General features: G+C 44.4%; 1 protein-coding gene across 5 annotated transcripts in view; it reads left to right on the plus strand.

Annotated features, from left to right (window-relative positions):
* The window catches only part of LOC311150106 (nuclear receptor coactivator 3-like), a 107,368-nt gene that overhangs the window by 71,554 nt on the left and 9,915 nt on the right, over nucleotides 1–25,899 (plus strand). For 4 of the 5 annotated variants that reach the window (XM_084187389.1, XM_084187391.1, XM_084187388.1 and 1 more), the window contains 9 exons: nucleotides 564–650; nucleotides 11,288–11,395; nucleotides 12,277–12,437; nucleotides 18,060–18,160; nucleotides 18,268–18,442; nucleotides 22,773–22,955; nucleotides 23,101–23,187; nucleotides 25,124–25,264; nucleotides 25,494–25,641. In XM_084187389.1, coding sequence (XP_084043515.1) covers nucleotides 11,307–11,395; nucleotides 12,277–12,437; nucleotides 18,060–18,160; nucleotides 18,268–18,442; nucleotides 22,773–22,955; nucleotides 23,101–23,187; nucleotides 25,124–25,264; nucleotides 25,494–25,641 — 1,085 coding nt within the window. In that variant the 5' untranslated portion in view covers nucleotides 564–650; nucleotides 11,288–11,306. Of the gene's footprint in view, nucleotides 1–563; nucleotides 651–3,980; nucleotides 4,120–11,287; nucleotides 11,396–12,276; nucleotides 12,438–18,059; nucleotides 18,161–18,267; nucleotides 18,443–22,772; nucleotides 22,956–23,100; nucleotides 23,188–25,123; nucleotides 25,265–25,493; nucleotides 25,642–25,899 lie in introns of those variants that run through there. The other variant, XM_084187392.1, reaches the window with a different exon arrangement.

Here is a 25,899-nt window from a genome sequence, read left to right on the forward strand (position 1 = left end):
CAACAGCCTATCGACCAAACCAACAGTCGGCAAAATGGGGTCAGCCCTAGTTTCATGTGTGTTTCGACCTGTCCCCAAATTAAGAAAGTTAGTTCACAGTTGGTTTTGATATTTTAACCTGCGTGTCATGATCACGTCTGGTGTGGCTGGACAAAATCAACATGCACGCGATGGCACACGCGGACATGCGCATGGCCGGTCTAGTCAACATGTCATAGTCTAGCTCTAATACTTCTGGACTTCCTGTCCAACTCATATCACAACATCCTTTTTCAGAATAAGGATGTTGTGTGTGTGTGTACGTACATTAGCATGTGCACGTTCTCTAACTGAAAACATACAGTGAAATGTCCCTGTTCTCAGACCCAGACCCAGGCAGCCTCCCTCATGTCTTCTGCTCTTCATGTTAATGCTCTTTCCTGGGCTGTCATTAACAACTTGATTAATACCAAGCCCTGTTATTCACCAATATGAATATAACGAATATGCAATGTCCAGCAGAAGTGCTTATTATCGTTCTCTGTGTGTGTCTGTGTCTGTGTCTGTGTCTGTGTGTTCTATAGACTCCAGGGTAGAAGACCAGTAGACCAGTCCAGCACCATTATCTCCAGGAGAGAAATTGTCTCATCCACTCCAGGCTCCGTCACAAGGTGGGTCACATGTCATCACACGGTTGTTGGTATGGTTACCTGTTTTGGTGGACTATAATGTGTTGTAGACAGAGTTAAAATGGAGTAGGATCTCTTTTTTACTTTTTGCTCATCTGTTGTGGAACAAATGTTTTCTTTTTGCTCATCTGTTCTGGAACACAACATTATTTCTGACCCCCCTGGTCAGACCATAGAAATTGAGCAACTATAACAGACATGGTCATTTCGAGCGAAGGTCCATTGCTTTGAGAGACATTTTGAATTTGTCATATTGAATTTCGATGGTACAGGTTTAAGCAAGAGAATGCAGGGGGTGAGAGATGTAGTGGGTAGAGAGGTAAAGAGGGAAGAGCGAGGGAGAGCAGATTTAGAGGTAGAGAGAGAGGGAGTTGAGAGAGGCTGAGATGGAAAGGTGGAGAGCGAGCGAGAAAGAGGCTGCTGGGGAGACAGCAGGAGAAATCAAATTATTCCCCCTGCTCTGCCTGCCATAGAGACAGAAACAAAGCATTTATCTGTAGGTGACAGCAACACACACACACACACACACACACACACACACACACACACACACACACACACACACACACACACACACACACACACACACACACACACACACACACACACACACAGGTGGAGGGGAGGCGGGGGAAGGATGATTATGGAGAAGAGAGGGATAGTGGTGGTATAGGAAGAGGTGGGGTTGAGTGAGATTATGCCTATAGTAAAGAGGTGGTATAGAGAGAGGAGGGGAGGAGATGAGTAGATCAGGGGAGGAGAGAATTATGTTATTTAGAGGAGAGGAGGGGGATAGGGAGGAGGGAAGGATGGTTATGGAAAGGAGAGGGTAGAGGAGAGGAGTGGGGGATCTGCAGGTGAGTCTGGGATTCTGCCGCATCGTGTCACAATGACTTAGATCAGCATGAAGACTCCTCTACCCATGATGCCTCAGTCAGTCCTGTATATCAACCATTCTCTAGTATCGACCCAATGCATTATTTATTGATTGTGTATTTTTCCTAACTTTGTCCCAGAATGGGCTAATTACAGTGGATGACACCAACCTGACTACAGCCAGTCATTGTCAGAGCAGTGAGCTAAACGTCAGCATGACTGTAGACTGCAGGTCTGTCTTGTGTTCCTACTGGGAGTTTACATGATCTGGCCGGGCCGCGCTGCTCTTCTGTTTTGTCAACAGAGATTATGAAACCGGGGCAGTCTGTCTCTGTCTGTATCACCTAGCCTCACAACTCCCTGCCCCCGCTCACCACAAACCACCGCCCCGCCCCCTGCCCACCCCCTCTCGCACCTGAAAAACAACGAGAAGAGAGACACTTATCTGAAACAAGGAAGCCTCAGTCTGTCTCGTCTGTTTGTCTCTCCCAGCGTTAGGCTAGTTGTTAAAGGGACAGGGAACCAGCGGCCATTATTAACCCTCTCCTTGTTGCCATGCTCAGGTCCCTCTGCGTTAACTGGCTCTCATTTTCACTCAGAACTCAGATTATATCGATAAGACTCAATTGAACTCTAAAAAGGTAATGTACTGTAGCCCCACTTTTTGCAGTGAAATCCTGTAAACCAGTAGTGTAGGTAGGTAGGTCATTGATGGTGTGCTTCTCCTGGTGAAATGCGTTCAAAATGGGTGGTATCAGTGGAGTGCTTGACTCCATAAAAAAAAACCTGATAGTGCTTTTTAGTACAGATATAGTATAGTACAGATATACCTCATTACAGTATCAAGTCACAGAGATCAGTCGGACACTGTTGAGACATAAATGTAGACGGGCCAAGAGAAATCTCCATATATAGTTTAGTTTCTATTATTCATTTTCTGCCTCAGTGTGTTGTCTGTCTGTCTGTCTGTCTATCTCTGCCCAGTAAGCCATTCTAGACACTTGTTTGTTTGTTGCACTGGGGCATTCTTTATATGACTCATGTTATCGTGGGAGGCTGGTTTGAGGCTGTTTTGTTTTGAGTCAGAACTGAGATAGTCTCTCTCTATTTCTCTGTTGTTGTTTCTGACTGAACTTGTTGTGCTACCTTACACACACACACACACACACACACACACACACACACACACACACACACACACACACACACACACAACTAATGTTACGGATCTGATTGAGTGGAAAGTCAGAGAATGTCCCTCAGTACAAAGTCCTCATTGCTAAGTGTCATACCATGGGTTGGGTAAACAGTAATACGTTTTGGCTCCCATACACAGACACATGATCAAGGTTCACTCAGACCTACCTATGCACACGACACACACTACTCTCTCTCCCGCCCCCTCCCCCATCCCTTCCTCCTCTGCCTGCATAGCGTCATGCCTGTAAACAGCTGCCTAATGGCTCTCAAACACACAAGCATCATCAGTCATTAGAGAGCTGTTCGTTTGGTTCCCATCCTCCACCCTAAATAATTCATGCAAATTTTCTCAACGCACACACATACCACAAACACACGCACACACAGCCGTGCTATTACAATGTTGACTGCATCTCCAACACTGTCCCTGGGCATCCTTTCTCTGTCTGTCTGTCTCTCGTATTTCTCAGTCTGTTCCTCTCTCTTTTGATCTGCATAAACATGTCGTCTCTAAACTGCATCAATACCCTAACAGTTTGTGGCTGCTGTACATCAATGTATTCCATGCCATATTTTACTATTTTCTAATTTTTTGGCTTGCAGGATGTGAAGTTGAATGAAGTTGGATTTCATGTAGGTACTATGGGACCATTAGGCTACTAGCTGGTAGACTGGCTGGTTACTTGGTTGGTTGGTATGCTGGAGAGCAGTTCAGGGAGGTGGTTCAACCTCAGGGATTTCTGGAGCTCTCTTAGCCTTGGTGAGTCACAACCAATGTTCCCTCTAAGCTGCCCACAGCTCCCCAGGGACTGCCGCGCAGAAGAAATATCAGCCCGCGCAGAGAAGCACCAGATTGAACTTCACTCAACTTACTAGAGTTTTCCCCATTAGTTAACACTATCAATGTTTCCTTTTACTGTGGGAATTGTGATCGAATCAACACAATATTAGCCACTTTCAATGCAACATACCAAAACAAAACAAACTATGCAAGAGATTTAGTTGTAGGCAGAGCGCATCTGAGTAGGATTCTATTGCATTGACAGGCACGACTCAGGGCTGTACTCTACACAGACTGGTGCGCCATAACCACTCAGAGCTGCAGTAGACCAACAGTATATGCAAATAAACCATTGCCATATATGGATTTGTGCCATTCACTTTGAACTAGACTGTTTTACAGCATGAGCGTCAATAGTAGATGCGCTTGTTTTGAGATCAAAGCAAGAGCTGCATGTAGCCACTTGTGCACATTTGTTCATATTCTTTGCTAGTTAGTGAGTTATAGCCCAGTTATAGCTCATCTGTATTCAGCAATGTGGGAGTGATTGCTTCCTACAAGAGCATTTCTAGCCATCTTTGAAAAGCAAGTCAGGTAAAGAGCTTTTTTTTATGTCTTAAAGTGGCAGTGTTGTATTTTGAGATAGGATTGAATAAGCTTGTAACCAATAGGTTAGCATAATGGGAATAATAATGCATTTTATTTTGTAAAGTGGTTTCTTGCATCAAACAACAACAAAATGTTCAGTCATCTCCTTGTCTGAAGGACAAGTGGATAAACAGGTTAATGTCAAGCCCTGCATGTTTTTTTGGAATGTAGGCCTATATTGAACACCACACATTGGCTGCTACTGTAGGCTGAATGATAGAACCGCAATTTCCATGTTAAGTTACGTTTTTTATGGTAGGCCACTCTGGTAGGCCTACATTATGATCAAATAGCCACAGTAGCCTACTTGGCCACCAAAACAGTAAATTAAAGCGGGTACAGCCACAGTGTTCACAATAAAGGCTCGCAGTAAGTTGCACAGAAATTTCAAGTTCAAGTTTGCACTCAGCAGACCAGAAATTTGCTCAGTGCCGAAAAATATTAGAGGGAACATTGATCACAACCCTTGGCAAATGGAAGTGGGCAGAATGTTAATTGAGAAAGAAAACTCGGAGAGAAAGAGGTGGACCACAACTCCATCAACGTTTACTTACACTCATTGTAGATCTCTCTGGAGTCGCGACATCGTCCCCTCCCCTCCCCTCCCCTCCCCTCCCCTCCCCTCCCCTCCCCTCCCCTCCCCTCCCCTCCCCTCCCCGTCTCACCCTCTTACCCCCTCCTCGTCCCACCCTCTACCCCCTCCTGTACCGTACCCAGTACCCACCACAGCCCCCCTGCCTCCCAGTGTCCTACCAGGCCCCACTGCCTGTGGCGTGTAATTGACTTTTCACCCTGCGCTGCGCTGGAGAAGTGGCTCGCACCAAACTGGAGGTGACCCATTTCCCTGGGGTTTTCAGCAGCCCTCCTAATCAGCCATTCTCTGGGGCTGCCTCATTCACTCTGCAATTAGAGCGCTGGAGCCATCTCTCTCCCTCTCTATCTCTTTCTCTCTCTCTCTGTCTTTCTCTCTCTCCCCCTTTCCATCCTGGAATGGCGGGTGTCATCAGACAGTGGAAGGGTAGTCTAGTAGTTTCATGCAAAGATGAATTACAGTACAGACAGACAAGCAGGCAGGAGATTGTACTCTTAGGAAAGATTGACAGAGATGGATAGATTTGAAAGAAACGCGTTTGGGTGGGAGGGAAAGAGGGAGTGAGGGAGCGTGTTTGAAAAAAAGCTGCGTGTGTTTCCCTACATACAGAGCTACTGTATGATGCTTCTCAATTAAGGTCAGTGTTGTTGTCGGGTGGAAACTCCTGTGGGTCCACACCAGGATTTCCGTTAGGAAAATGTGGCGAAGGACATTTGATCGGCAGCATTTTAATTTACCGGACATTTGAGAACGTTACAGGAACCATATGCATTGGGTGCGTAATCTGATTAGGGCGTCCACCCACGGTGCTCAGAATGACAGAAATCACATTTAGATTATGGTAATTCATATTAACAGAACATGCAAATCGAAGATTGCAATGATGTGCCGTCCTTCTTATCGAATTCTGATGCACACTTTGAAGCTGTTAGAATAACGTTCCACGTTTACTTTTCCTCAGCCAACAAGATGTGTAACGAACAGCAAAATCACTAGTTTATGTCAATCTGATATCCCCTATAGTATAAAAGTTGACGTATTATTTTGGTCAGCTTGTTCGAGACTCTGGGGCAGTTGTGGGACAATAGATCCCTGGGGTATTTCATTTAAAACACATTTTAAAAATGCAACAGATCAGAACGCTAGTTTAAAATGTTGATAAACTATTATTTCTTTAAGCGCAGCAATGCGCACAAGGCAGTAGGTACACGCGAATGTTCGTTCCATAATGCAGTTTGCCGGAAAAACACAGTTGTCAAAAGCGCACCGCACATGCAAGCGGTTTCATGTGACAGAGATTAAAATATCCATTAGAAATGTTGAAAGAGGGGAGATCTAATATGCAACAACTAGCATGGGTTGCTAATATGACTAGGATTGTACCTTTGGCTACTGGACAATGAAAGAAAGTTCATATAAAATAATTTCCTCCACGGATATGGTCTGATTTTGGCTAGGCTACTTTGAAGTAAGGTAAGACATGCCTCATAATATGTAGTAAAACTTTTAAGTTTAAAACAATTAAGTATATGTTAAATAAAATGCTTACTGCCTCCAGCTCATTGCAAAGTGGTGTATGACGTGCTGATGAAGCCTGCTTTCCGTTGCCTCTGCATTTGCTGTTTGAGATGCTGCTGTAGCAGCAGCTTTCGCGCTTTCGGACAGATTTGTCGCTCAAAGGCTCTGTATGCTGTACATTCAATGACACTGCATCCATATATTTACAGTTGAAGTGGGAAGTTTACATACACTTAGGTTGGAGTCATTCAAACCCGTTTTTCAACCACTCCACAAATGTATTTTTAACAAACTATAGTTTTGGCAAGTCGGGTAGGACATCTACTTTGTGCATAACACAAGTAATTCTTCCAACAATTGTTTGCAGACAGATTATTTCACTTATAATTCACTGTATCACAATTCCAGTGGGTCAGAAGTTTACATACACTAAGTTGACTGTGCCTTTAAACAGCTTGGAAAATTCCAGAAAATGATGTCATGGCTTTAGAAGCTTCTGATAGGCTAATTGACATCATTTGAGTCAATTGGAGGTGTACCTGTGGATGTATTTCAAGGCCTACCTTCAAACTCAGTGCCTCTTTGCTTGACATCATGAGAAAATCAAAAGAAATAAGCCAAGACCTCAGAAAAATAATTGTAGACCTCCACAAGTCTGGTTCATCCTTGGGAGCAATTTCCAAACACCTGAAGGTACCACATTCATCTGTACAAACAATAGTACGCAAGTATAAACACCATGGGACCACGCAGCCGTCATACCGCTCAGGAAGGAGACACGTTCTGTCTCCTAGAGATGACCGTACTTTGGTGCGAAAAGTGCAAATCAATCCCAGAACAACAGCAAAGGACCTTGTAAAGATGCTGGAGGAAACAGGTTCAAAAGTATCTATATCCACAGTAAAGAATCCTATATCAACATAACCTGAAAGGCCACTCAGCAAGGAAGAAGCCACTGCTCCAAAACCGCCATATAAAAGCCAGACTACGGTTTGTAACTGCACATGGGGACAAAGATCGTACTTTTTGGAGAAATGTCCTCTGGTCTGATGAAACAAAAATAGAACTGTTTGGCCATAATGACCATCGTTTTGTTTGGAGGAAAAAGGGGGTGGCTTGCAAGCTGAAGAACACCATCCCAACCGTGAAGCAGCATCATGCTGTGGGGGTGCTTTGCTGCAGGAGGGACTGGTGCACTTCACAAAATAGATGGCATCATGAGGAAGGAAAATTATGTGGATATTTTGAAGCAACATCTCAAGACATCAGTCAGGAAGTTAAAGCTTGGTCGCAAATGGGTCTTCCAAATGGACAAGACCCCAAGCATACTTCCAAAGTTGTGGCAAAATGGCTTAAGGACAACAAAGTCAAGGTATTGGAGTGGCCATCACAAAGCCTTGACCTCAATCCTATAGAAAATGTGTGGGCAGAACTGAAAAAGCGTGTGCAAGCAAGGAGGCCTACAAACCTGACTCAGTTACACCAGCTCTGTCAGGAGGAATGGGCCAAATTTCACCCAACTTATTGTGGGAAGCTTGTGGAAGGCTACCCGAAACGTTTGACCCAAGTTAAACAATTTAAAGGCAATGCTACCAAATACTAATTGAGTGTATGTAAACTTCTGACCCACTGGGAATGCGATGAAAGAAATAAAAGCTGAAATAAATCATTCTCTCTACTAATATTCTGACATTTCACATTCTTAAAATAAAGTGGTGATCCTAACTGACCTAAAACAGGGAATTTTTACTAGGATTAAATGTCAGGAATTGTGAAAAACTGAGTTTAAATGTATTTGGCTAAGGTGTATGTAAACTTCCGACTTCAAATGTACATACCGAATACACTGTACACGCGCCAATTTAATTTAACTAAATTATGCATATTAACCTAAATAATTGTCAGCTTTTCAATTTTTTTATCGGCCAAAAGATGGCTATTACCGGCTAACGGAAACCCTGGTCCACACCAAGGGAGGAAGAGCATCACGCCATCATCCAACATCATCAAGCTCCATTGGCTGCTTTTCAATTTGATTGATTTTATTTGGTTATACCAGAGGACACTTTCATTTAGGTGATATTGCCGGACCAGCAGGCATGATCGAATGCATAGGCTGGGTAGAACGTCTGTTCATGAGCCGTTCTAGTGGGCTATCTTTAAAACGTTAAAATGCAATATCTGGGATAATGTAGCGTCAAACTCAGTCTCTCTGTCAAGCCGATCGTATGTCCTTGAAATGATTGAAATTAAAATATGTATCCGAGTGATGGATAAACATTAGGCTACCCCTAATAATTATAACTAAAAATATCTGTAAAATAAATTGATAGAATGAGAGAATGGCAACAGTGCTTCCTTTCCCTCAGGTGGCCTTCTTTTCTATTCAGTAGAGGCTTCATGCATGTCGGTCAGAGGGTAACCATGTAATCAATGGAATAAAAATGATGCACTTGCTGTGAAGGTTAAGAAGGGCACTGGAGTGTGGTTCTCCTCCCGATCGTGCACCACAGAGACTCAAAGCTCATGGGCCTGTCTACATGCTTCCTTTTCTTCTCCCTCTCTCCTCCCTCTCTCTTCCACTCCTTCTCTCACTCTCTTCCTGCTCTCCCCCTTGCTCCCTCCCCTTCACCACGCTTTTCCCTCTCCCTCTCTGCATCCCTCTCTCCTCCGTCTCCCACCGCTCTCACCTCTCTTATCCTCCTCCTCTCTTCCTGCATCTCCCCCCTCTATGTCCTCTCCCTTTCTCTGTCTCTCACCTCATTCACTCTACCTCCTTTTGCATTCTCTCCCTCTCCCCCTGCCCCCTCTCACCTTTCCCCAGCATCACTGGTAAAGAAATGAACTAATCAGCAGACTTCATGCTGCTGACTTCTCGCTCTCCTCTCCCCCCCACCTTTGTCAGCCCACTTCCTGTATACCGAGTGTGATGCATTGTGGGAGACAGACGGCTGTCTTAACTGGGTTAGTCATGCAGCGTGGCTTACTGTCAGAGACACTGCTAATCCTGCTGTGTGTGTATGTGTGTGTGTGTGTGTGTGTGTGTGTGTGTGTGTGTGTGTGTGTGTGTGTGTGTGTGTGTGTGTGTGCCCGGTCCTAAACACACTCTACCCAAGGAGAGAAAGAAGCAGACGATGCAAAATGCAATATCGATTCTTCATATTGTGCCAAGAGTGTCTTATTTGCATAATATAAGCTTAAGAGTACCCTGGTTGTATATGTATATTTAACATAAAGCTTCTCCTACATGTCTGTCTCTGGGTTTAAACAATAGCCATAAGGTTAGATGTGTTTATACAGTGGGGGAAAAAAGTATTCAGTCAGCCACCAATTGTGCAAGTTCTCCCACTTAAAAAGATGAGAGAGGCCTGTAATTATCATCATAGGTACATGTCAACTATGACAGACAAATTGAGAATTTTTTTTCCAGAAAATCACATTGTAGGATTTTTAATGAATTTATTTGCAAATTATGGTGGAAAATAAGTATTTGGTCACCTACAAACAAGCAAGATTTCTGGCTCTCACAGACCTGTAACTTCTTCTTTAAGAGGCTCCTCTGTCCTCCACTCGTTACCTGTATTAATGGCACCTGTTTGAACTTGTTATCAGTATAAAAGACACCTGTCCACAACCTCAAACAGTCACACTCCAAACTCCACTATGGCCAAGACCAAAGAGCTGTCAAAGGACACCAGAAACAAAATTGTAGACCTGCACCAGGCTGGGAAGACTGAATCTGCAATAGGTAAGCAGCTTGGTTTGAAGAAATCAACTGTGGGAGCAATTATTAGGAAATGGAAGACATACAAGACCACTGATAATCTCCCTCGATCTGGGGCTCCACGCAAGATCTCACCCTGTGGGGTCAAAATGATCACAAGAACGGTGAGCAAAAATCCCAGAACCACACGGGGGGACCTAGTGAATGACCTGCAGAGAGCTGGGACCAAAGTAACAAAGCCTACCATCAGTAACACACTACGCCGCCAGGGACTCAAATCCTGCAGTGCCAGACGTGTCCCCCTGCTTAAGCCAGTACATGTCCAGGCCCGTCTGAAGTTTGCTAGAGTGCATTTGGATGATCCAGAAGAGGATTGGGAGAATGTCATATGGTCAGATGAAACCAAAATAGAACTTTTTGGTAAAAACTCAACTCGTCGTGTTTGGAGGACAAAGAATGCTGAGTTGCATCCAAAGAACACCATACCTACTGTGAAGCATGGGGGTGGAAACATCATGCTTTGGGGCTGTTTTTCTGCAAAGGGACCAGGACGACTGATCCGTGTAAAGGAAAGAATGAATGGGGCCATGTATCGTGAGATTTTGAGTGAAAACCTCCTTCCATCAGCAAGGGCATTGAAGATGAAACGTGGCTGGGTCTTTCAGCATGACAATGATCCCAAACACACCGCCCGGGCAACGAAGGAGTGGCTTCGTAAGAAGCATTTCAAGGTCCTGGAGTGGCCTAGCCAGATCTCAACCCCATAGAAAATATTTGGAGGGAGTTGAAAGTCTGTGTTGCCCAGCGAAAGCCCCAAAACATCACTGCTCTAGAGGAGATCTGCATGGAGGAATGGGCCAAAATACCAGCAACAGTGTGTGAAACCCTTGTGAAGATTTACAGAAAACGTTTGACCTGTGTCATTGCCAACAAAGGGTATATAACAAAACTTTTGTTATTGACCAAATACTTATTTTCCACCATAATTTGCAAATAAATTCATTAAAAATCCTACAATGTGATTTTCTGGATTTTCTTTTTCTCATTTTGTCTGTCATAGTTGACGTGTACCTATGATGAAAATTACAGGCCTCTCTCATCTTTTTAAGTGGGAGAACTTGCACAATTGGTGGCTGACTAAATACTTTTTCCCCCCACTGTATATGGAGGTTCCTACACCTGTTTTTGTCTTCCCCACCCAGCCACATTAACATATTATTAGCCGTCCCTCCCATCATCTCACCTGTTGTCTAAGTGTTTGTGTTTCCTATCCTTGTCAGGTGCTGATATGTGTACACGATGAGCGGACTGGGGGACAACTCCATGGAGCCTCTGAGCTCGGAAAACCGAAAACGCAAGCTCTCCACCTGCGACACGCCCAGTCTGGGGTGAGTAGGGGGCTGGTGATAAAACATACAAATATATTTTGTCAAGTGAGATAATACACATTTGTAATCATACATTTTGAATTACAACAGGGTTGAGCCTTTTTACTGTATTCTACTGTAGGTCAACCCTGGCTACTGACTCTGGAGATCACTAGTAGCTGTAGTCATTCACCTTAAAAGTATTGGTCTTTTGATCTATCACATCAGATCTTTTCACATCAGATCTTTTTCAGAGCTGATCTGATTGGTCAAAAGACCAATTAGTAAAAAAAAGATCAGAATTGGGCTGCCTGTGTAAACACAGCCAGTTTGAAGCAGTTTGAAACCGGTTTCACAATATTTGACCATTTGATTATTTGGGTGGGATATTGGGTTAAGCTCAACATTGACCTGTTGTAAACCGGTTTCTGTTTGAATAGTCTGTAAATGCATCCTCAAAGTCATGGAAGGTTGAATGTGCATGTCCAAGCATGGTTGAGTCAATGCTCAGAGTACCTGAACTAGAGAATGAAAGGTTGTTATTACAGTGATTGAGCCACATCCCAGAATGCTATACTGTAAATGACATTCGGCACATTAAAGACACTGGGCAGATTCGCTAACCTTAAACATGGAAATAGGCTGATTTTCTTGAATATGCTGAGTGTTTTCCTAGTCAAACTACCAGGGTCATATTCAGTCGGGCATGGAATGAAAAACGTTTTAAAGCGTTTTGCAATGGAAAACAAATATAAGAATTTCTTATTGTACAATTTCAGGTAGTCCCTCCCTGTTTCAGTCCATTTTCTTCAGTTTGGTGCCTAATGAATAGAACCCTGGTAAAACAACGGTAAATAATAATGGTGAATACCGGTAATAACACACAGTGGTACCCCCTGTAGGTGTGAGCGGAGGCGGCGGGAGCAGGAGACTAAATACATAGAGGAGCTGGCCGAACTGATCTCTGCCAACCTCGGTGACATCGACAGCTTCAACGTCAAGCCAGACAAGTGTGCCATCCTCAAGGAGACGGTGCGCCAGATCAGACAGATCAAAGAGCAGGGTCAGTAGACACACACACACACTGTAGCGGTGGCTAACCCATTAGTAATATCTGTCACTTTATCACTGACTACACAGTACCACTGCTAGACATGGCTGTCTCAGAACCAGTACTGTGGCTATGTCAGAAATGACACCCTATTCCCTATTTGGGATACTACGTTTGGTCAGCCTGTGGACAGGACTAATAGTAAACCCATCACCATTACTTTCATCATATCACCCCTTAAATCTGTGGCTCCCAATGTTGTTAGTGCACCTAAAACATTTGGAGTGTTATTGGCCTTGATGATAGCCTAACAGATGTGAAGATAACACTGGATTAGCACTGGAGTAGCACTGGATTAGCACTGGAGTGGCACTGGATTAGCACTGGAGTGGCACTGGAAAGCAAGATGGGCTAAAAGGGAGGCAGTTAGAGCTGATAGTATGGAGCAGGTCTGTGAGAGGGCTGGAGCCCTGGCTGTGTGTCTTTCCCCCAGAGCAGCTGGGCCAGGGAGAGGAGGGTAGGGGAGGGAGAGCTGTGGGCCCAGGTGCACAGAGCTACAGACTCATCCATCACTCATTCATCGCCACACCATTTCACAGCCTGGGCTATTGGTGATTGTTTGGGGGAACTTTGGCAGGGCTTTGTGTGCATGTCACTGCCTTTGTGTGCATGTCATTGGTTGTGTAACTGCCGTTACAGGTAATCAAAGTGGACTGCTTAGCCTCCGTTATTGTCAGGTACGATCTTGTGGAAGTTGTTGTAGATTAGGTGTTACATTGTGAATATTTTACAGTACTTTTGAGCATGTTTCATTCCCCCTTTGGCTGGGCACCACTGGTGTTCACAATGGCTTGGAGGCACCAGAGGTTGGTGGTACCTTAATTGGGGAGGACGGGCTCATTGTAGCGGCTGGAACGGAATAAATGAAATGGTATCGAACACATCAACCTCATGGTTTCCATGTGTTTGATACCATTCCATTCACTCCATTCCAGCCATTATTATGAGCAGTCCTCCTCTCGGCAGCCTTCTGTGATGGGCATTGGTAGGGGGACCGGCAGGGAGTAGTAGGCTGAAGTTGGCCCTAGACATTGATCTAAGATCAGTTTAGTGTCCTAGATCTAGCTGAGCCTAATGGAGTGGGAGGATTATAGTCTGAACAGAGGCTGAGGCAGGGGGAGGTGACAGTTAGTCTGAACAGAGACTGAGGCAGGGGAAGGTGACAGTTAGTCTGAACAGAGACTGAGGCAGGGGGAGGTGACATTTAGTCTGAACAGAGACAGAGACTGAGGCAGGGGGAGGTGACAGTTAGTCTGAACAGAGGCTGAGGCAGGGGAAGGTGACAGTTAGTCTGAACAGAGACTGAGGCAGGGGAAGGTGACAGTTAGTCTGAACAGAGACAGAGACTGAGGCAGGGGAAGGTGACAGTTAGTCTGAACAGAGACTGAGGCAGGGGAAGGTGACAGTTAGTCTGAACAGAGACTGAGACTGAGGCAGGGGGAGGTGACAGTCAGTCTGAACAGAGACAGAGACTAAGGCAAGGGGAGGTGACAGTTAGTCTCTGCCACCTCGACAGGAAGGGGAAGTACAGCTGGCACTGACTCTCCGGAAACAGGTTGCCATAGTTACCGGAAGTGAATAATAAAGGCATTAGATTTCACTCTTTACAACTCTGTCTGGCTCTCTTTCTTTCTTTCTCTCTCTCTCTTTCTTTCTTTCTCTCTCTCTCTCTTTCTTTCTTTCTTTCTTTCTTTCTTTCTTTCTTTCTTTCTTTCTTTCTTTCTTTCTTTCTTTCTTTCTTTCTCTCTCTCCCTTGCTCCCACACTATTTCACTTTCTCTCTGTCTCTCAATTTCTCTGTATCTATTTATTTTTTCTCTCTGTGTCTCTCTCCCAGTCCCACCCTCCCCCTTTCCTCTTTCTCGGTATCTCTTCTTCACTAGTTCACTCTCTCCTTCCTTCTCTTTCTAGCTTGCCATTTTGGCTTCATCTGTATTTCAGTCCAATAAAATGCAGCATCCTCAGGTTGCTCCTAGCATCTTAAGATATTGAGGGAACCACTGGAGCGTATCCTCCTCCCTCTGTCATTACCTCTCCTCCACCCCCTTCTTTCTTTCTCCCTCTGCCCCCACCCATCTTCTCTGTCTACCCCCCTCTCAATTCAATTTCAATTTAAGGGCTTTATTGGCATGGGAAACATATGTTAACATTGCCAAAGCAAGTGAAGTATATAATAAACAAAAGTGAAATAAACAATATAAATTAACAGTAAACATTACACTCACAAAAGTTCCAAAAGAATAAAGAAATTTCAAAAGTCATATTATGTGCAAATAGTTAAGGTACAAAAGTGAAGATTAATAAACATAAATATAGCTTGTATTTACAATGGTGTTTGTTCTTCACTGGTTTCCCTTTTCTAGTGGTAACAGGTCACAAATCTTGCTGCTGTGATTGCACACTGTGGTATTTCACCCAATATATATATATATATATATATATATATATATATATATATATATATATATATATATGGGAGTTTATCAAAATTGGGTTTGTTTCTGTGTAATCTGAGGGAAATATGGGTCTCTAATATGGTCATACATTTGGCAGGAGGTTAGGAAGTGCAGCTCAGTGTCCACCTCATTTTGTGGGCAGTGTGCACATAGCCAGTCTTCTCTTGAGAGCCAGGTCTACCTACGGCGGCCTTTCTCAATAGCAAGGCTATGCTCACTGAGTCTGTACATAGTCAAAGCTTTCCTTAAGTTTGAGTCAGTCACAGTGGTCAGGTATTCTGCCACTGTGTACTCTCTGTTTAGGGCCAAATAGCATTCTAGTTTGCTCTGTTTTTTTGTAAATTCTTTCCAATGTGTCAAGTAATTCTCTTTTTGTTTTCTCATGATTTGGTTGGGTCTTATTGTGTTGCTATCCTGGGGCTCTGTAGGGTCTGTTTGTTTTGTGTTTGTAAACAGAGCCCCAGGACCAGCTTGCTTAGGGGGCTCTTCTCCAAGTGAATCTCTCTGTAGGTGATGGTTTTGTTATGGAAGGTTTGGGAATCGCTTCCTTTTAGGTGGTTATAGAATTTAACGGCTCTTTTCTGGATTTTGATCATTAGCAGGTATCGGCCTAATTCTGCTCAGCCTGCATTATTTGGTGTTTTACGTTGTACACTGAGGATATTTTAGCAGAATTCTGCATGCAGTCTCAATTTGTTGTTTGTCCCATTTTGTGAATTCTTGGTTGGTGAGCGGACCCCAGACCTCACAACCATAAAGGGCAATGGGTTCTATAACTGATTCAAGTATTTTTAGCCAGATCCTAATTGGTATGTCACATTTTATGTTCATTTTGATGGCATAGAAGGCCCTTCTTGCCTTGTCTCTCAGATCATTCACAGCTTTGTGGAAGTTACCTGTGGCGCTGATGTTTAGGCCGAGGTATGTATAGTTTTTTTGTGTGCTCTAGGGCAACAGTGTCTAAATGGAATTTATATTTGTGGTCCTGGCAACTGGACCTTTTTGGAAACACCATTATTTTTGTCTTACTGTGATTTACTGTCAGGGCCCAGGTCTGACAGAATCTGTGCAGAAGATCTAGGTGCTGCTGTAGGCCCTCCTTGGTTGGGGACAGAAGCACCAGATCATCAGCAAACAGTAGATATTTGACTTCAGATTCTAGTAGGGTGAGGCCGGGTGCTGCAGACTGTTCTAGTGCCCTCGCCAATTCGTTGAATAGGGTGGGGCTTAGGTTGCATCCCTGTCTCACCCCACGGCCCTGTGGAAAGAAATGTGTGTGTTTTTTGCCCATTTTTACCGCACACTTGTTGGATTTTATAATGTTGTATGTTTTTCCCCCAACACCACTTTCCATCAATTTGTATAGCAGACCCTCATTCCAAATCGAGTCAAACGCTTTTTTGAAATCAACAAAGCATGAGAAGACTTTGCCTTTGTTTTGGTTTGTTTGTTTGTCAATTAGGGTGTGCAGGGTGAATACGTGGTCTGTCATACGGTAATTTGATAAAAAGCCAATTTGACATTTGCTCAGTACATTGTTTTCACTGAGGAAATGTACGAGTCTGCTGTTAATGATAATGCAGAGGATTTTCCCAAGGTTGCTGTTGACGCATATCCCACGGTAGTTATTGGGGTCAAATTTGTCTCCACTTTTGTGGATTGAGGTGATCAGTCCTTGGTTCCAAATATTGGGGAAGATGCCAGAGCTAAGGTTGATGTTAAAGGGTTTAAGTATAGCCAATTGGAATTTGTGGTCTGTATATTTTATAATTTCATTGAGGATACCATGAACACCACAGGCCTTTTTGGGTTGGAGGGTTTGTATTTTGTCCTGTAGTTCATTCAATGTAATTGGAGAATCCAGTGGGTTCTGGTAGTGTTTAATAGTTGATTCTAAGATTTGTATTTGATCATGTATATGTTTTTGCTGTTTGTTCATTATTATAGGGCCAAAAAGATTGGAGAAGTGGTTTACCCATACATCTCCCTTTTGGATAGATTACTCTTCGTGTTGTTGTTCTAGTGTTTTCCAATTTTCCCAGAAGTGGTTAGTCTATGGATTCTTCAAATACATTGAGCTGATTTCTGACGTGCTGTTCCTTCTTTTCCTTTTGTGTTTTATTGATTCACCATAGTGGGTATTTGGGTATTGCTCTGTTCAAGTAGACTGTGATTTTGCTGTGATCTGATAGGGGTGTCAGTGGGCTGACTGTGAACGCTCTGAGAGACTCTGGGTTGAGGTCAGTGATAAAGTAGTCTACAGTACTACTGCCAATAGATGAGCTATATGTGTACCTACCATAGGAGTCCCCTTGAAGTCTACCATTGACTATGTACATACCCAGCGTGCTGCAGGAGATGTGACCCATTTTCTCTCTCTCTCTCTCTCTCTCTCTCTCTCTCTCTCTCTCTCTCTCTCTCTCTCTCTCTCTCTCTCTCTCTCTCTCTCTCTCTCTCTCTCTCTCTCTCTCTCTCTCTCTCTCTCTCTCTCTCTCTCTCTCTCTCTCTCTCTCTCTCTCTCTCTCTCTCTCTCTCTCTTCAGAGCAGGCCTGGCTGTTTTTCTTTGTGTTTGCTGTATCTTTTCCCCCCTTGGACCTAATCAGATGGAGTGATTCCTGTAGTCCAGCTCCAGATAGCTTCTGCATTAATACTGCTGCTGCCTAGTGCCTGCCTGGGTCTCTGCCAGCCAGCCAGTCCCTCTTAAATCTCACACTAAATATAAAGCATGGAGGCAGCAAAGCAGGCTGTTACCTAGTCCACACCATACACTAGACTGCTCTGGTCTACATCCAGCCCTTGTCTGGTCTCAGCCCCATCGCTCCTCAGACAGAGAAGCCTGCATATGGATGTTGCTCCCTTTACCTGGTGCTTTGTGTGGAGGGAAGGTTGGGAAACGCTGACCCCTGGTGGTTGTTGGAGCTCTAATAAGTGGATGGGGATGTAGAGTTACACAGATCTGTGTTTAAAGAGTTTACGCCTTTCACAGCTCAGCTCTTCATACTTGAAATGTTTTCTTATTTGCACACACACTTGCACAGGAGATTGTACAGGAGATGTGTGTTACTGTGTACTTGATTGTAGAATGAGGCATATCTGACTGTACGGTCTCCTCCGTTCAGGCAAAGCGTCCTCCAACGATGACGATGTACAGAAGTCGGACGTGTCCTCCACGGGACAGGGGGTCATAGACAAAGACCACCTCGGGCCGCTCCTGCTGCAGGTGAGGTCAAAGGTCACGACTCTCCTCTTTGATTGGCTGGCTGTGCTGACTCTGGCCTCTTATTGGCCTTTGTACTGACTCTTCATGTGTTTTCCCTCTGTCCTCAGGCCCTGGATGGTTTTCTGTTTGTGGTGAACCGGGAGGGCAGCATAGTGTTTGTGTCTGACAACGTGACCCAGTACCTGCAGTACAAACAGGAGGAGCTCATCAACACTTCCGTCTACAACATCCTCCATGAGGATGACAGGGAGGAGTTCCACAAGAACCTGCCCAAGACCAATGGTACCACACACACACACACACACACACACACACTGTGACCCACCTGCTCACACACAAAGAGCTAGTTCTAAGCAGACAGAGCGTGGCAGAGCTGTCAGTCACACTCAGTGGTCCAGACAGTGTAAAACAGACCTGTGCTCTATTCAGATCTCATGGCAGCCATCTGGAAACTACTCACTACTGAATAATGCACTGCTGCACTTCACCAGCTTTCATTCTCTGTGTGTGTGTGTCTATTTATAAAGCTGATTAATTATGGATACGTGTGCTCAGCTGAACCTGCTCCCTGATTTACTCCCCAGCAGTGTTCCTAAGCAGCGGCTCCAAAGTGTCATCGTCTCTCTCTCTCTCTCTCGCTCTGTTTTGTACTTTCTGTCTTTTTCACCTATTCTCTTGTCTATTTTTATACTTAACTTAGTGTTGAATAATGTGGTTGGTAGGACTCTAGTTTCTTTCTTTTGCTTTCCCTTTCTCTATATTTCTTTTTTATTCTCTCTCCTCCCCGCGCCTCTCCCCCATCATTATCTCTGACTCCATGAATGAAATACGCTCTCTCTGCACATTCCTGTGGGATGACCACTGACCACGCCAACTGGGGCTTCACACACACACACACACACACACACATATGCACGCCACACACACACACACAACACACATTTTCTCTTACTTTCACAACCCCCTGTGTGTGTATAGGGGGTGGGATGTTTTTGTTTCTCGTGTGTGTGTGTTTTCTCCCTGAATCGACCCCTCTGTCCAGCCTAAGTGCTGGTCAATTGTGTCTGAGGGGAAATGTCGGGCCTCACGGCCAGGCGGTGTTGTTGTCTCTGTCAGGCTGGAGAAAGGATCCTAATGGTCTAAGACCTTTTTAAATCATCTCTCAGTATCAGTTAGAAACCCCCATGCCCTAGGGCCCCCTCTCTGTACAGACACATGTTCCCTCAGTCCCTCCACCTGCCCTGTCAGAAACAGACAGACTGGAGGCCTTGGTCCCTGATAAGGCATCAGACAGACTGGAGGCCTTGGTCACTGATAAGGCATCAGACAGACTGGAGGCCTTGGTCCCTGATAAGGCATCAGACAGACTGGAGGCCTTGGTCCCTGATAAGGCATCAGACAGACTGGAGGCCTTGGTCACTGATAAGGCATCAGACAGACTGGAGGCCTTGGTCCCTGATAAGGCATCAGACAGACTGGAGGCCTTGGTCCCTGATAAGGCATCAGACAGACTGGAGGCCTTGGTCCCTGATAAGGCATCAGACAGACTGGAGGCCTTTGTCCCTGATAAGGCATCAGACAGACTGGAGGCCTTTGTCCCTGATAAGGCATCAGACAGACTGGAGGCCTTGGTCCCTGATAAGGCTTCAGACAGACTGGAGGCCTTGGTCCCTGATAAGGCTTCAGACAGATGGAGGCCTTGGTCCCTGATAAGGCATCAGACAGACTGGAGGCCTTGGTCCCTGATAAGGCTTCAGACAGACTGGAGGCCTTGGTCCCTGATAAGGCAGACCTTGGGGGAGACTGGGGCCCTGTTCCAAACCTTCCTCCCTCACGTCCTAATCATTGATCTCACATGACTGAATAGGAGAGAGGCAATGTAATGGAACCTGTGCTATTTTAACACCTTTTTAATTGTGTTTGTGTCAGACAAGAGAGAATGTAGGATGAATGCTAAAAGTATTTTCACAAGGCCTACAGTAGGATCTCTCTCTGTAAAGTTTAGTTGAGCACCCCTCCCCCACCCCATCCCCTTTCTTGTGAAGGTGACCCTCTTGGGTGGCTGTGCTTTGATGAGGAGTCAGGGCCCAAATCGGGATAGATGGCTGGGTGTCCCTGCCTACCTGGCTGCTCTGCTTCCCCCCTGCCCTCGGCAGCTGCACAGTGCTGGAGGGATATTGGAAATCGACACTTCAGCTACATTAATCCCATGGTCCATTTAGCCAGGAATCAGAATGAGAGGGAATACTTCTGCTTTTAGATTTAAGAAGGAAAGTAGTAATACTCTAGCAAGCAGGGCTGGTTCCTCTGTCGCGTGTGTGGTGTGTGGTGTGTGTGTGTGGTGTGTGTGTGTGTGTGTCCCGATATTTGAACGATTTAGAAGATTATACAATGCATTTTTCTTGAATTAATCTCATATCATGTTTGTCTCTGGTTGTGCCGTGTGTCCTTGTTTTATTCTCCGACTGCAAGTCGCTCCGGATAAGAGTGTTAGCTAAATTACATAATGTTATGTTTGACACTGACAAAATATGTTTGTGCGTATACTGTACATACTGTAGGTCTGAGGCTCTCTATCCGTGTTTGTTTGTACATACATATTTTTGTTTCTTTGCACCCCATCCCATGTATGAAACAATCTACAAAGTTCCCTACAACTGGATGTACTGATGCCTCTCAGGCAGTTCAACATGTTGATTGGGGACCTCTTTTTTTATGAGGAATGGGATTGTTTTTATTGAGTGTGTTAGTAATTTTTTATACAGTGCCTTCAGAAAGTATTCACACCCCTTGACTCTTTCCACATTTTGTTGTGTTACAGCCTTAATATAAAATGGATTATATTGCAAAAACATTTTTGGTCACTGGCCTACACACAAATACCCCATAATGTCAAAGTGGAATTATGTTTTTCAACATTTTTACAAATTAGTAAAACATTTAAAGCTGAAATGTCTTGAGTCAATAAGTATTTAACCCCTTATGGCAATCCTAAATAAGTTCAGGAGTAAAACTTTGCTTAACAAGTCACATAATAAGTTGCATGAACTCACTCTGTGTGCAATACTAGTATTTAACATGATTTTTGAATGACTACGTCATCTCTGTACCCCACACATACAATTATCTGTAAGGTCCCTCAGTCGAGCAGTGAATTTCAAACACAGATTCAACCACAAAGACCAGAAGGGCACCTATTGGTAGATGGGTAAAAAAAAAAACATTGAATATTCCTTTGAGCATGGTGAATTTATTAATTACACCTTGGATGGTGTATCAATATACCCAGACACTACAAATATACAGGCGTCCTTCCTAACTCAGTTGCCGGAGAGGAAGGAAAACGCTCAGGGATTTCACCATGAGGCCAATGGTGACTTTAAAACAGTTACAGAGTTTAATGGCTGTGATAGGAGAAAATGGAGGATGGATCAAGAACATTGTAGTTACTCCACAATAGTAACCTAATTGACAGAGTGAAAAGAAGGAAGCCTGTACAGAATACAAATATTCCAAAACATGCATCCTGTTTTCTACAAGGCACTAAAGTAATACTGAAAAAAATGTGGCAAAGCAATTAATGTTTTGTCCTGAATACAAAGTGTTATGTTTGGGGCAAATCCAATGCAACACATTACTGAGTACCACTCTCCATATTTTCAAGCATAGTGGTGGCTGCATCATGTTATGGGTATGCTTGTAATCGTTAAGGACTGGGGAGTTTTTCAGGATAAAAAATAAATGGAATGGTGTTAAGCACAGGCAAAATCCTAGAAGAAAACCTGGTTCAGTCTGTTTTCCACCAGACACTTGGAGATTAATTCACCTTTCAGCAGGACAATAACCTAAAACACAAGGCCAAATATACACTGGAGTTGCTTACCAAGAAGACAGTGAATGTTCCTGAGTGGCTGAGTTAGTTTTTAATTAAATCTACTTGAAAATCTATGGCAAGACCTGAAAATGGTTGTCTAACAGAGCTTAAAGAATAATGGGCAAATGTTGCACAATCCAGGTGTGGAAAAATTTACATTTTAGTCATTTAGCAGACGCTCTTATCCAGAGCGACTTACAGGAGCAATTAGGGTTAAGTGCCTTGCTCAAGGGCACATCGACAGATTTTTCACCTAGTCGGCTCGGGGATTAGAACCAGCGACCTTTCGGTTACTGGCACAACGCTCTTAACCACTAAGCTACCTGCCGCCTTGGAAAGCTCTTAGAGACTTATCTAGAAAGACTCACAGCTGTAATCGCTGACAAAGGCGCTTCTACAGTATTGACTCGGGTATGAATACTTATGTAAATTAGATTAGATATTTCTAAAATTTCTAAAAACACTTTGTCATTATGGGGTATTGTGTGTAGATGGGTGAGAAAAAAAATCTATTTAATCCATTTTGAATTCAGGCTGTAACACAACAAAATGTGAAATAAGTCAAGGGGTGTGAATACTTTCTGAAGGCACTGTGTTTGTATTCTATTGTATTTTGTAAATTGTGTGCATGCAGGGCTCCCTTGCAAAAGAGACGTTGGTCTCAATGGGACTCCCTGTTAAAATAAAATATTTGTATGTACTACATGTATATTGATGTGGGTGTCTCGTCCTCCACAGTTAATGGGGTGTCCTGGGGGGGGGAGGCGCCACGTCAGAAGAGCCACACCTTCACCTGCCGCATGCTGGTCAAGTTTGGCCACACCCACGGACATGTGGAGGAGGGACCAGGAGGGCCGCGCTACGAGACCATGCAATGCTTCGCCTTGACCCAGCCCAAGGCCATGATAGAAGAGGGGGAAGGTATGGACACACGCACACACAGACACACTCACATACAAACGACACACACACACAATCTTACACACATACACACACAATCACACACACACACGAGCCCAAACGTAATGTATGTGTAGCTAAACTAACTATTTCCCTTCTTCCTCAGACCTGCAGTCGTGTATGATCTGTGTGGCCCGTCGTGTGACTGCTGTGGAGAGAACAGAGAGCTTCAACACCCGGCACGAGCTTTCAGGTGAAACTGACCACAACACAATTTATGTTTTTGACATATCCCGCAAACCTGGTTGCAGAGTTTGATTTAATAGGGCCTTGTGTGTACATAAAGTGTACAATATCCTTAAATGGGTATATACATTTTACAAAAATGGAGGTCTTTCAATAGGTACAGTGAGGGAAAAAAGTATTTGATCCCCTGCTGATTTTGTAAGTTTGCCCACTGACAAAGAAATGAGCAGTCAATAATTTTAATGGTAGGTTTATTTGAACAGCAAAATCCAGAAAAACGCATGTCAAAAATGTTATAAATTGATTTGCATTTTAATGAGGGAAATAAGTATTTGACCCCCTCTCAATCAGAAAGATTTCTGGCTCCCAGGTGTCTTTTATACAGGTAACGAACTGAGATTAGGAGCACACTCTTAAAGGGAGTGCACCTAATCTCAGCTTGTTACCTGTATAAAAGACACCTGTCCACAGAAGCAATCAATCAATCAGATTCCAAACTCTCCACCATGGCCAAGACCAAAGAGCTCTCCAAGGATGTCAGGGACAAGATTGTAGACCTACACAAGGCTGGAATGGGCTACAAGACCATCGCCAAGCAGCTTGGTGAGAAGGTGACAACAGTTGGTGCGATTATTCGCAAATGGAAGAAACACAAAATAACTGTCAATCTCCCTCGGCCTGGGGCTCCATGCAAGATCTCACCTCGTGGAGTTGCAATGATCATGAACGGTGAGGAATCAGCCCAGAACTACACGGGAGGATCTTGTCAATGATCTCAAGGCAGCTGGGACCATAGTCACCAAGAAAACAATTGGTAACACACTACGCCGTGAAGGACTGAAATCCTGCAGCGCCCGCAAGGTCCCCCTGCTCAAGAAAGCACATATACAGGGCCGTCTGAAGTTAGCCAATGAACATCTGAATGATTCAGAGGAGAACTGGATGAAAGTGTTGTGGTCAGATGAGACCAAAATCGAGCTCTTTGGCATCAACTCAACTCGCTGTGTTTGGAGGAGGAGGAATGCTGCCTATGACCCCAAGAACACCATCCCCACCGTCAAACATGGAGGTGGAAACATTATGCTTTGGGGGTGTTTTTCTGCTAAGGGGACAGGACAACTTCACCGCATCAAAGGGACGATGGACGGGGCCATGTACCGTCAAATCTTGGGTGAGAACCTCCTTCCCTCAGCCAGGGCATTGAAAATGGGTCGTGGATGGGTATTCCAGCATGACAATGACCCAAAACACACGGCCAAGGCAACAAAGGAGTGGCTCAAGAAGAAGCACATTAAGGTCCTGGAGTGGCCTAGCCAGTCTCCAGACCTTAATCCCATAGAAAGTCTGTGGAGGGAGCTGAAGGTTCGAGTTGCCAAACATCAGCCTCGAAACCTTAATGACTTCGAGAAGATCTGCAAAGAGGAGTGGAACAAAATCCCTCCTGAGATGTGTGCAAACCTGGTGGCCAACTACAAGAGACGTCTGACCTCTGTGATTGTGATTGTGGTCCTCTGTAGCTCAATTGGTAGAGTATGGCGCTTGTAATGCCATGGTAGTGGGTTCGATCCCCGGGACCACCCATATGTAAAAATGTATGCACACATGACTGTAAGTCGCTTTGGATAAAAGCGTCTGCTAAATGGCATATTATTGCCAACAAGGGTTTTGCCACCAAGTACTCATGTTTTGCAGAGGGGTCAAATACTTATTTCTCTCATTAAAATGCAAATAAATTTATAACATTTTTGACATGCGTTTTTCTAGATTTTTTTGTTGTTATTCTGTCTCTCACTGTTCAAATAAACCTACCATTAAAATTATAGACTGATCATGTCTTTGTCAGTGGGCAAACGTACAAAATCAGCAGGGGATCAAATACTTTTTTCCCTCACTGTATATACAATCCATGCTCCACAATCTCCAGCTCCTCTTCTTTCCTCCAGGTAAGCTGATCCAGATAGACCAGAACTCTTTGCGTGCGTCCATGCGTCCTGGCTGGGAGGACCTGCTGAGGCGCTGTATCCAGATGTTCCTACAGCACAGTGACGGACAGCCCTGGTCCCACAAACGCCACTATCACGAGGGTACGCCACACACACACCTGTACCAATACACACATGTGTTACACGCAGTCGCACACACGGTACCTTTCCCAAAACACACATACCTGTCCAAAAACACGCATGAATGGCATCACAAAGAGCCACTTTTGTCATGATACCACCAACCCTATACCTCATCTTTGATATATATTTCACTTCCATATCTTGATATGAACCCATTGTATTTGCCCCCTTGTCCTTGGCCCCACAGCCTTCCTACAGGGTCACGCTGAGACCCCCCTGTACCGTTTCTCTCTCTCGGACGGCACCCCTGTCACGGCCCAGACCAAGAGCAAGCTTTACCGCCACCCCATGAGCAACGAGGCCCAGGGCTTCATATCCACCCACCTGCTACAGAGGTACACACACACACCTTCTGAGGTAGAAAACGAGTTACACACATTCTTGCTAACTTTGCAAGACACAAACACACACAGCTGAGGTAACTGATGCCTGCTGATATCCACAACATCCTCTCTATGGCAGATGGCTCTGAAGGCTTGTATTGATGTTTCACACAGTGGAGAATGCCTACAGGCCACCTGGTGGTTTTGTTCCATTCTCAGTAAGAGGAATAGGTACAATTATTGTGCTTGACAAGTCTCAAAGAACACTTG

This window comes from Coregonus lavaretus (assembly GCF_964263955.1).
Source record: "Coregonus lavaretus genome assembly, chromosome: 22".
NCBI classification, from domain to species: domain Eukaryota; kingdom Metazoa; phylum Chordata; class Actinopteri; order Salmoniformes; family Salmonidae; genus Coregonus; species Coregonus lavaretus.